The sequence below is a fragment of the Chiloscyllium plagiosum genome, unplaced genomic scaffold (assembly GCF_037043375.1).
Source record: "Chiloscyllium plagiosum isolate Xiang-an unplaced genomic scaffold, Cpla_swu_hap1 HiC_scaffold_8, whole genome shotgun sequence".
Lineage (NCBI taxonomy): Eukaryota > Metazoa > Chordata > Chondrichthyes > Orectolobiformes > Hemiscylliidae > Chiloscyllium > Chiloscyllium plagiosum.
The window spans coordinates 99,933,325-99,945,579 of NW_028270146.1; the positions used below are offsets into that span (position 1 = coordinate 99,933,325).

The following is a 12,255-nucleotide window of genomic DNA, read 5'->3' on the forward strand; positions in this document are numbered from 1 at the left end:
TTTGGGTGGGTTACTCTTCGGAGGGTTGGTGTGGACTGGTTGGGCCAAAGGGCCTGTTTCCACGCTATAGAGAATCTAATCTAATCTGCACCATTTAAGATCATAACCATAGAATCCCTGCACTGTGGAAGCAGGCCATTTGGCCCATTGAGTCCACACTGACTCTCCAAACAGCATCCCACCCAGACCCAACCTCCTACTCCCTATTCCCTGTAACCCTGCATTTTCCATGGCTAACCCACCGAGCCTGCACATCCCTAGACACTATGGACAATTTAGCATAGTCAATTCACCTAACCTGCACATCTTTGGACTGTGGGAGGAAACTAGAGCACCTGGAGGAAACTCACGCAGACATAGGGAGAATGTACAAACGCTACCCAAGGCTGGAATCAAACCTGGGTTCCTAGAGCTGTGAGCCGCAGTGCTAACCACTGACCCACTGATTTAGATCGGATTTAGATTTAGATTTTATTGTCATGTGCACTCAAGTATGGAGTATGATATGAAAAAGTGGGTGATTTTGCACAGTCAATATGAGGAGCTAGGCAGCAAATTAAGAAGCAAGACTTTAAAGGTCATAATCTCTGCATTATTACCTGAGCCACATGCAAATTGACATAAGGGTGACCAGAGAACAGGCTATACCAAACCTGGTATTATGCAATTAGACAGGATTAAGTATCTCATTGTGAAGGCACCATAGGTAGCAGTGATCATATACTATTTTCTAAACTTAAATAAGGATAATTGAGGGCATGAAAGCAGAGCTGACTAAGGTGACTAACAAACCAGGGTAAAAGTTTATAGATACTCTGGAAAATTTAAGCGGATATTTCAGAATTTCCAGCACAGGCACATTTCATAATTTTAAGAGGCAGACACACCACTTGTTGTTAGCTAAAAAGGTTAAAAATGATGTACAATTGTGCAAAGACAAATGAAAGGATGGAAGATTGGACAGAATATAAAAGAAAGCAAAAAAATGACCTACACATGAATAAAGGGGTAAAGTGGGGGGGGGGGAGGAATTAAAGTATGTGAGAAAGCTAGCCAGAAATATAAACACAAATACTAAGAGTTGCTATAAATATTTTTAAAAATAGTTAATAAAGGAAGCACTAGTCCTACAATAATTAGATTGTAGAATGAATAGTGGAAAAGAAGGAAATAACAAATAAATTGAAGATGTATCTTACATCTGTCTTCATTACATAGGATGCAAGTAAGTGCCAAGAAAAACAGCAATAAAACAGGAAATGGAAGTGAGGGAGTGGAGAACTCAGGAAAATTACAATTGCCAGAGAAATGATACTGAGTAAGTGATTGAGACTGTGGGCTGACACGTGCCTACGTCTAGATGGACTTCATCATAGGGTCTTAATCAAACTAGCTGGTGGGATAGTTGATGCATTGGTTTTAATTACCCCAAACCCCCTTGATTTGGGACAGTCCTGTCAGACTAGAAGATAATGAATGTAACTCCTTTAATGAAAGTGGAAGAAAGATAAAAAGCAAGAAACTACAGGCAAGTTAACTTCACATCTGTCATAGAAAATATTTTAGAAAGTATTATTATACCTATAGCCAGACACTTGGTTAAATTCAAGATAATCAAGCAAAGTCAACATGGTTTTATCAAGGGAAAATCACTTTTAAACAATCTATGTGAGCTCTTTGAAGATGTAAATAAAGGGGAACCAGTGGATGTAACGTATGTAGATTTCCAGAAGGAAATAGATAAAGTATCACATCAAAGGTTATTATGGAAAATAAAAGCTCACTGTGCAGGGGATAATATATTGGCATGGATAGAAGATTGGACCTCAAGGTAGGAGAAGGTATGGTTCCCAAATTTGCTTGACACAAAGGTAGATAGGAAAGTAAGTGATGTGATAGGGCAAAGATGTAGCAAATACTATAAATGTGGGAAAATTTGAAATTGCCCATTTTGGCAGGATGAATTAAAATAGAAGCATATTTTTCTAAATTGTGAGTGATTGTAGAACTCTGAATTACAGAGGAATCTAGGTTGCCTTATGCATGAAATGAAAAAGGTTGTCATGCAGGTATACAAGTGATCCAGGAAAGCTACTAGAATGTTATCATTACATAGGGAATTGAATATAAAAGTGGGGACGTTATGCTTCAGTTATGTAGGGCTCTGGTGAGACCACATCTGGAGTACTGTGTACAGTATTGGTCTCCTTACTTAACATGCATGTAAATATGTTAGAAGCAGTTCAGAGAAGACTTTAAGACTTATACCGGGAATGGGATGGTAGTCTTATGAGGAAAGGTTGGTCAGGCTAGTCCTGTATCTGTTAGAGTTTAGAACAACAAGAGGTGACTTAATTGAAACATTTAAGATCCTAAGGGGACCTGACTGGGTAGATGTGGAAAGGATGTTTCTTCTAGCTGGGGGATCTAGAACCAGGGTCACTTTTAAAAATTAAGGATTGTCCATTTAAAACAGAGACTGAGTGAATTTTGTTTCTCTCAGAGACTCATCTCATTGGAACATTCTTCCTGAGAAGGCAGTAGAAGCAGAGTTCTTGAATATTTTTAAGGCAGAAATTTCTTGATATGCCAGAGAGTGATAGGTCATTGAGGTAGTTGGGATTACGGATTTGAGGTACAATCAAATCAGCCTTATTAACAGAGGAGGAATTCAAGGAGCTGAATTTGTACACCTAACACCAACATAGAGATCAGGTTTGAAATCCCCAATACTCAAACTGGGATTTGACAGTTGGAACTTCATTATTTTAGTTTTCATTGTCAATGTTCTCCCAAGTTGATAATGAAAATTCCAAGGAATTATTTACTGTTGACTTACTAGTTGCCAACCCACTGTGACAGTCTCTGGATGAACACTTCTGAATAACTGCTAGCTGAGTTAGGTTCAGACTGCAGCAGAACTTACCTGCTCTGAGTAATCTCAGGTTCCATTACACTCACTAGGATCCTTGCCTCGGGTTTATAAAGGATGCAGTGCCAGTTTTCTCAAACTAAGGATTCTGGGTAATCCAAGATGGAAGGCAGGAAACATTTCTGGCTGTAACAGGCTGCTTCCTTTTTGAGGAATTTTAGGTGTTGGAGGTGATTTCCTTGAATTCCAGGAGCAGCAATTACTGTTTTATATGCTGTTATGATTGTTTTGGAACTTTGAAAGAAAAAGGTCAAAACAACAGCACTTTTAAAAGGGAGAAAGACAGACAAAGGCAGCAAGCTCATGGTCTGTAAGGGAGAGAGAAAGAGAAAAATAAACCCACATTGCTAACTGACACAGTCGTGAATCTGCGCAGTTACTGCCTTTGCTGTTTGAATTCATGTATCGCCTGGATATCGGAGTGTGTCGAGGAATACTTAACAAACAGCGAAATTCACAACTGATCTTGGAGGAACCTGTTTGGGAGAGGCCACAGTACAGCAACAGACAAGTGAATAGTTTTAAGTATAGCCTTGCTGTAAATCTATAATAGTGAGTAGAGTGGGTTCTTTTTTAATTATAAGTTTTTTATGGATCTGTCTCTTCATTAAATTTTAAAAATGTAAGCCATAAGTATTAAGTTAGCCTGGAGGAGTGTTTTGTAGAGCAATAAGACTATCTGTTGCTGTACTGTGGCCTCTCCCAAACAGGTTCCTCCAAGATCAGTTGTGAATTTCACTGTTTGTTAAGTATTCCTAGACACACTCCGATATCCAGGTGATACATGAATTCAAACAGCAAAGGCAGTAACTGCGCAGATTCACGACTGTGTCAGTTAGCAATGTGGGTTTATTTTTCTCTTTCTCTCTCCCTTACAGACCATGAGCTTGCTATTTTCTGGGTCTGTAGATTGGAAGGAGCAAAATAGCCTATAGTAGAGTGATAGGCACCTCTTGTCGGATGTGGGGGTTTCAGGAGAGTTTACGGGTTACTGAGGATTATACCTGCAATAAATGTTGTTGATTGTGAATACTGTCAGATCAAATGGATCGGTTGGAGCAACGCTTAGAGGCAATGAGGAATTTACAAGAGCAAGAGGATGTAATGGATGGCAGTTATAGGAAGGGAGAAAAGTCGCAGATACATTAAGGTAGTGGGTAAACTCCAAGAAAGATAGGTGGTTGTGCAGGAATCTTCGAGTATACTGTTTTGAAAAACGTAGGGGGTGATGGACTTTCAGGGGAATGTAGCACAAACAGCCAAGTTTCTGGTATCAAGACTGGTTCTAATGTAATGAGGGGTACATCGGGTTCCAAGGGATCAATTGTATTAGGGGTACAAATAGACGTTTCTGTGGCCAGGAGCAAAGAATCAGAATGGTGTTTTGCCTCCCTGGTGCCAGGGTCAAGGATGTCTCAGAGAGGGTGCAGAATGTTCTCAAAGGGGAGAGGTACCAGCTGGAGATCATTGTATTCACTGGTTCCCACGACATAGGAAGGGAAAAGGAAGAGATTCTGAAGGGAGAATATAGGACTCACAGCTTAATGTTCCAGGATACAAATGCTACAGGAAGGATAGAAAGGGAGGCAAGAGAGGAGGGGGAGTGGCGTTTTTGATAAGGGATAACATTATAGCTGTACTAAGGGAGGATATTTCCAGAAATACATCCAGGGAAGTTATTTGGGTGGAACTGAGAAATAAGAAAGGGATGCTCACTGTATTGGGATTATATTATAGACCCCCTAATAGTCAGAGGGAAATTGAGAAACAATTTTGTAAGGAGATTTCAGTTATCTGTAAGAATAATAGGGTAGTCATGGAAAGTTTGGATTTTAACTTTCCAAACATAGACTGGACTGCCATAGTGTTAAGGGTTTAGATGGAGAGGAATTTGTTAAGCATGTACAAGAACATTTTCGGAGTCAGCATGTGGATGTACCTACTAGAGAAGGTGCAAAAGTTTACCTACTCTTGAGAAATAAGGCAGGGCAGGTGACTGAGGTGTCAGAGCACTTTGGGGCCAGCGACCATAATTCTTTTAGTTTTAAAATAGTAATGGAAAAGGATAGACCAGTTGAAGTTCAAAATTGGAGGAAGGCTAACTTTGATGGTATTAGTCAAGAACTTTCAAAAGCTGATTGGGGGCAGATGTTCACAGGTAAAGGGACGGCTGGAAAATGGGAAGCCTTCAGAAATGAGATAACGAGAGTCCAGAGAAAGTATATTTCTGTCAGGGTGAAAGGAAAGGCTGGTAGGTATAGGGCATATTGGATGACTAAAGATATTAAGGGTTTGGTAAGAAAAAGAAGGAAGCATATGTCAGGTATAGACAGGATAGATCGAGTGAATCCTTAGAAGAGTAGGAGTACACTTAAGAGAGAAATCAGGAGGGCAACAAGGGGACATGAGATAACTTTAGCAAATTGGGTTAAGGAGAATCCAAAGGGTTTTTACAAATACATTAAGGACAAAATGGTAACTAGGGAGTGAATAGGGCCCTTCAAAGATCAGTAAGGCAGCCTTTGTGTGGAGTCGCAGGAGATGGGGGAGATGCTAAACAAGTATTTTGCATCAGTGCTTACTGTGGAAAAGGACATGGAAGGTATAGAATGTAGGGAAATAGATGGTGGTATCTTGAAAAATGTCCATATTACAGAGGAGGAAGTGCTGGATGTCTTGAAACGCATAAAGGTATCCCAAGCCCTGATCAGGTGTATCCTACAATTCTGTGAGAAGCTAGGGAAGTGATTGCTGGGCCCCTGCTGAGATTTTTGTATCATTGATAGCCACAGGTGAGGTGCCTGAAGACTGGAGGTTGGCTAACGTGGTTCCACTGTTTAAGGGTGGTAAGGACAAGCCAGGGAACTATAGACCAATGAGCCTGATGTTGGTGGTGGGCAAGTTGTTGGAGGGAATCCTGAGGGACAGGATGTACTTGTATTTGGAAAGGCAAGGACTGATTCGGGACAGTCAACATGGCTTTATGCATGGGAAAACATGTCTCACAAACTTGATTGAGTTTTTTGAAAAAGTAACAAAGAGGATTGATGAGGGTAGAGCGGTGAGCATGATCTATATGGACTTTAGTAAGGCATTCGACAAGGTTCCCCATGGGAGACTGGTTAGATAGGTTAGATCTTATGGAATACAGGGAGAACTAGCCATTTGGATACAGAACTGGTTCAAACATAGAATATAGAGGATGGTGGTGAAGGGTTGTTTTTCAGACTGGAGGCCTGTGACCAGTGGAGTGACATAAGGATTGGTGCTGGGTCCACTACTTTTCATCATTTATATAAATGATTTGGATATGAACATAGGAGGTTTAGTTAGTAAGTTTGCAGGTGATACCAAAATTGGAGGTGTAGTGGACAGCAAAGAAGTTTACCTCAGATTCCAATGGGATCTTGATCAGATGGACCAACGGGCTGAAGAGTGGCAGATGGAGTTTTATTTAGATAATTGCGAGGTGCTGCATTTTGGGTAAGCAAATCTTAGCAGACTTAGATACTTAATGGTAAGGTGCTAGGGAGATCTTGGAGTGTAGGTTCATAGCTCCTTGAAAGAAGAGTTGCAGTTAGATAGGATAGTGAAGAAGGTATTTGGTATGCTTTCCTTTATTGGTCAGAGTATTGAGTACAGGAGTTGGGAGGTCACGTTGAGGCTGTACAGGACATTGGTTAGGCCACTGTTGGAATATTGCATGCAATTCTGGTCTTCTTCCTATTGGAGGGATGTTGTGAAACTGGAAAAGGGTTCAGAAAAGATCCATAAGGATGTTGCCAGGGTTGGAGGATTTGAGTTAGAGGTAGAGGTTGAATCAGCTAGGGTTGTTTTCCCTGGAATATTGGAGGCTGAGGGGTGACCTTATAGAGGTTTATAAAATCATGAGGTGCATGGATAGGATAAATAGACAAAGGCTTTTCCCTGGGGTGGGGGAGTCCAGAATTAGAGGGTATAGGTTTAGGGTGAGAGGGGAAAGATATGAAAGGGACCTAAGGGGCAACTTTTCCATGCAGAGGGTGGTACATGTATGGAATGTGCTGCCAGGGGAAGTGGTGGAGGCTAGTACAATTACAACATTTAAGAGGCATTTGGATGGGTGTATGAATGGGAAGGGTTTGGAGGGAAATGGGCCAAGTGCTGGCAAATGGGCATTGGGATATCTGGTCGGCATGAATGAGTTGGACCGAAGGGTCTGTTTCCGTGCTGTACATCTCTCTGACTCATAACTCTATGACTCTCTGTATGTAACTGAGCAATATTTGGTCAAATGTTACACCCTCACTAATTGACGATGTGAAGGTGGTGTGTGACCTCTCCTCGCCTGTTTGTACCTGTAGATCACTGGCTTCTGCCAGCCTGGTACTGCGTTCCTGCCAAGCCTCATTTAGAGTGGTCCAAGTCTTTTCCACCATAGCGAGGGATTGCCTGATGTCTACCGAGGCATAATGTCCTGCAGCCACTAACTCAACACCAACGTTCCTGACTGCATCGAAACGCTCCACTCTGGCCTGGATCTCAGTCTAAGAAAAACAAAAACAGTCAGACAAACACACGCTCATACAAAGATATCGACACATACACACAGACATGTAGATTAGATTAGATTACTTTACAGTGTGGAAACAGGCCCTTCGGCCCAACAAGTCCACACAGACCCGTCGAAGTGCAACCCATCCATACCCCTACATTTACCCCTTACCTAACACTACGGACAATTTAGCATGGCCAATTCACCTGACCTGCACATCTTTGGACTGTGGGAGGAAACCCACGCAGACACGGGGAGAATGTGCAAACTCCACACAGTCAGTCGCCTGAGGCGGGAATTGAACCCAGGTCTCTGGTGCTGTGAGGCAGCAGTGCTAACCACTGTGCCGCCCCGTACACACACAAAAATACAGAAACAGACACATTCACACACAAAACATACGCATAAACACACCAACACACACATAGACACTCAGACATATACACAAAATGCAAACAGACAAAAATTACTCAGACATGTACACACACAAAAATACACATACAGACATACCAAAAACACTCACGCATAGACGCAAACTCAGACATAGACACATCAACACACACAGACACATTCAGACATACACACAAAATACACACACTCAAAAATTACAGACTGACACATGTACACACGCAAACATGTACACCATAAAAATACAGACACATGAGCACAAAAAATACGCATACAGACATGCAAACACTCAGACAGAAAGTATACACACAGAAAGTAAACACATAAATCCACACAAAAGCATACAGAGATATACACACATGCACACACACACACATACACAGACAAAAATACATGCACACACACACACACACTTGCAGGCATGCCTCCACATAAAAAATATATACACACAAAGACACCCATACGAACAGAGATCCTCACCCAGAGAGAGACAGACAAACCGCCACAAACATAAAGAAACAAATGGTTACACATGGAGACAAAAGACACAGACACGCACACAAATTCCCACACATGGAAACACACCCATGTAAGTAAAAATTCACATCTACATGCACAACGAACACAAAAGCACAGTCAGAAACTCCCCCCCGCCCACAGAGAGACACAAATCCTAATGAATACAAATACACACAAACGCACACGGATAAACACAAACATATCCACAAAGTCAGCAACCTTTGCAACCCTTATGTCTGTTATTTTGAACATTCCAATTCTCTTCCTCAACATCTCATGAGGTGAACACAGAAGGCGCAGTTTACAACCATTTATGATAGGGACACTATTCATACTTCTGTTCTCAATGAAGGCTAATTCATCCCTCAGGCTGTGCTGAAATCTTTACTACATTGTACAGAGCCAAAGTTTAATTACTATTTAATCTTCTCTCATCCTCTTTATGCTTGAGTTCATTCCTGTTGTGGTTTTTGGCAGCTTACAGTGGGTTGACATGAACCATCTACGTGAGGTCCAGATCCTTAGTGGATTCTCACCTTTATTCTAGAGGGAGTCTGGGCATCACTGGCTAGGCCAGCATTTACTTTTGATTACTAACTGAAGCAAGTGAACGTCTACCAGGGAGTGGGCTCCAGGTCCTTTTCAATGGCAGTTAACTGTCAATCATACTGGTTGTGGATTTGGAGTCACATGCCAGTCAGATCAGGTAGGGTCTTGAAGGGAACTGAGATGGGGTTTACAACAAGCAGATAGTTTCATGATCATTATTATTGAGACTGTTGCATTAGATCAGATTTATTCACAAAGTGAATTTAAATTCCCCTGGCTGACATGATAGGATTTGAACCAATGGTTGAGGCCTCTGGGATCACTAACCCAGTGACAATATCACAAGCTGTTGGCCAAGTTATACAATGCCCTGATAGAAACGTCTGGAACAATCTCCTTGCACCATCCTTCCACCTCACTGCAGACTCAAATTGATGGGGATAAAAGCACAATTTTTTTCAGTTCATATTTCAGAGCTACAGCATCCATTGCAATTTATTTTCCTTTCACTGTTGAGAACGGATGCATTTATCAATAGATTGCAGCACAGTAGAACAATCTGGGGCTAGTAAAATGCAACATATTGCTTATAAAGCAACTAAGCCAGATGCTGCAGTTATCAGTCCTGTCTCACATCCCAGTTGTGCCCAGAGCAGAGGATGAAGTTAGTTTGGATCAATCTCGGGGCTATGTCCTTGCCTTTCTCTCATGGTGCTCCTCTATCATGGCGTCTGCCTCTTGCTTACTCTTGGGCAGACTTCCTTGGTCCATTGGCTCTTCCATCGCCTGTGCCCAGTCCATCAGTTCCCGGACAGTCCTGTTGAACTTCTGCAGCTGGTATGAGGCTTCCAACTTTTCCTTCCTGCAAAAAGTGAGGGAATAGCTGAAAGTAAGTTAATAACTAAAGAAAGAACGATTCTGGGATTCACAATGTATGGCGGAACATGACCTTAAGTTAATCTGATCAGCTACAATCTTACTGAATATTGGAGTGGACTCAAGGGATCGAATTGCCTTCTCTTGCTCCCATTTTATATGTTCACATGCTTATATACTTACCTCTGAACACAGCTTCTTCTAATTTGGTCACAAGGTTGAAGCTGTACCTGAGACATTGACTATGAGAGTAACTATAACACTGCAAGTGAGGCTGTCATTAAGACAGTAATCTTTTGCTACCTCACAGCGCCAGGGACCTAGGTTCAATTCCAGCCTTGGGTGACTCTGTGGAGTTTGCACATTCTCCCTGTGTCTGTGTAGGATTCCTCCGGGTGCTCCGGTTTCCTCCCAAAGTGCAAAGATGCACAGGCTGGGTGGATTGGCCATGTCAAATTCAGGGTTACAGGAATAGAGTGGGATGCTCTTTGGAGGGTTGTTGCAGATGCAATAGGTCAAATGGCCTCTTTCCATACTGTAGAGATTCTATGAATTTTGGGGTCTGGAGCCAGTTATATTCCCGTGGTTTATTTCCATTCCCTCCTATCATTGCATTGCACTTTGCCACTTTAAATGCCACCTGCTTTCCCACTCATACTTACCCTTTAACATTTGATTTATCTGTTGACTATTAAACTTGTCCTGACTCCCTGCTTACTGCTCTCTGTGAACTCAGTCTCACAATCAACAGCACTGGTCTTTGGGACATGCCAGAGCGAAGTGGCCCCAACTCCATTTACAGCCTCCCCTTGTTTACCTCAGTTTGACTCACACGAATTAGGAGCGAGCCTCTTCAGTGGTCGTACAGCCCGTCCAGTCCGATCTGTCATTCAACAAGACCACGGCTAATCTGATTGTAGCCTCATCCTCAGGGAACTGCGTGCCCTGACACTCAAATATTTGCTTGGTAGCCATGAATCTATCTACCTCAGCCCTAAAAATATTCTGCAACCTTACATCCTTACTTTTACACTCCATTCCCCTTTCTCATAAACAACAACATTCCTGGTGCCGTCCTAATCCCCTGCTGTGTGTGTATGCTAACCCTTTGAGAGTCAGATTACCTAGCTCTCTCTGTACCTCAGAATTCTGTAATCTCTCTCTCTATTTAAATAATATGCTGCTTTTCTATTCCATGATGATTCAATGGCCTGAAATTCTACATGAGGCTCCCAGCCTCATTTCTGATGAAGGGCTCCTGCCCGAAATGTCGATTTTCCTGCTCCTCGGATGCTGCCTGACCTGTTGTGCTTTTCCAGCACCGCTCTAATCTTGACTCTGATCTTCAGCATCTGCAGTCCTCACTTTCACCTGAAATTCTACATCGCCTTCCCTGTATTTGTCAGCTGTGCCTTAGTGGGGATGGTCTCACCTCCGGGTCAAAGGGTTGTGGGGTCAACATCACACTAGATTGGGGCAAACGATCGAGATCTGTAGTGATGGAGTAGGGGAGTTATTTCTGGTAAATTGGCCAATTTTAATCCCCCAACTAACATCAGGTTATCTGCAATATTCTCAGATTCCAGCGGATCTGGAGATGCAGAGTCCAGTGACCCCGCACGTGGACCAGAAGCTCAGGGTTTAAGTCCCACCTGAGGTCATAATGGACTCAGAAGATGTGTCATAACATGGCCAGACGGATTGATCATTGATGTGTAAATAGTTCCAGTACTCATCTGGCAGGTGGTAAGAGGAGAAACTGGGTCAGTCAAAACCAGCGGTAGCTATGAACTATCAATCTGCACCCTAATATCTCTTTGTTCAGCAGCATTGTCCAGGATTACACCATTAAGTATATATATCCTTTCCTGATTTGCATTTCCAAAATGCAACACCTCACATTTATCTAAATTAAACTCCATCGGCCATTCCTCGACCTATTGGTCCACCTGATCAAGGTCCCATTGTACTCTGAGGTAACCTTCTTCACTGTCCGCAATACACACACATTTTGGTGTCATCTGCAAACTTACTAACCACTCCTCCAGTATTTTCATCCAAATCACTTATATAAATGACAGTGGACCCAGCACCAATCCTTGTAGCATATCGCTGGTCACAGGCCTCCAGTCTGAGAAACAACCCTCCACCACCATCTTCTGTCTCCTACCTTCAAGTCAATTTTGTCTCTCAATAGATGCAATGTGATCTAACCTTGTTAAACAGTCTACCATGAGGAAGCTTGTTGAACACCTTACTGAAGTCCATATAGACAATATCTACCGCTCTGCCTTCATCAACCTTCTTTGTCACCTCTTCAAAAAACTCAAATTAGTGAGATACAATTTCTCATGCAACAACACATCTTGACTATCCCTAATCAGTCCTTGCCTTTCCAAATGCACATAAATCCTGCCCTTCAGAATCCCCTCCAACA

The 12,255-nt window shown here is 42.2% G+C and overlaps 1 protein-coding gene across 1 annotated transcript in view; it reads right to left on the bottom strand.

Moving 5' to 3' along the window:
- sptbn5 (spectrin, beta, non-erythrocytic 5) overlaps window positions 1-12,255 on the bottom strand; it is a 247,248-nt gene that overhangs the window by 69,376 nt on the left and 165,617 nt on the right. The window contains exons 45-46 of the mRNA XM_087990163.1: window positions 9,642-9,804; window positions 7,270-7,458 (exon numbers count right to left, since the gene is read on the bottom strand). Coding sequence (XP_087846289.1) covers window positions 7,270-7,458; window positions 9,642-9,804 — 352 coding nt within the window. The remainder of the gene's footprint in view (window positions 1-7,269; window positions 7,459-9,641; window positions 9,805-12,255) is intronic.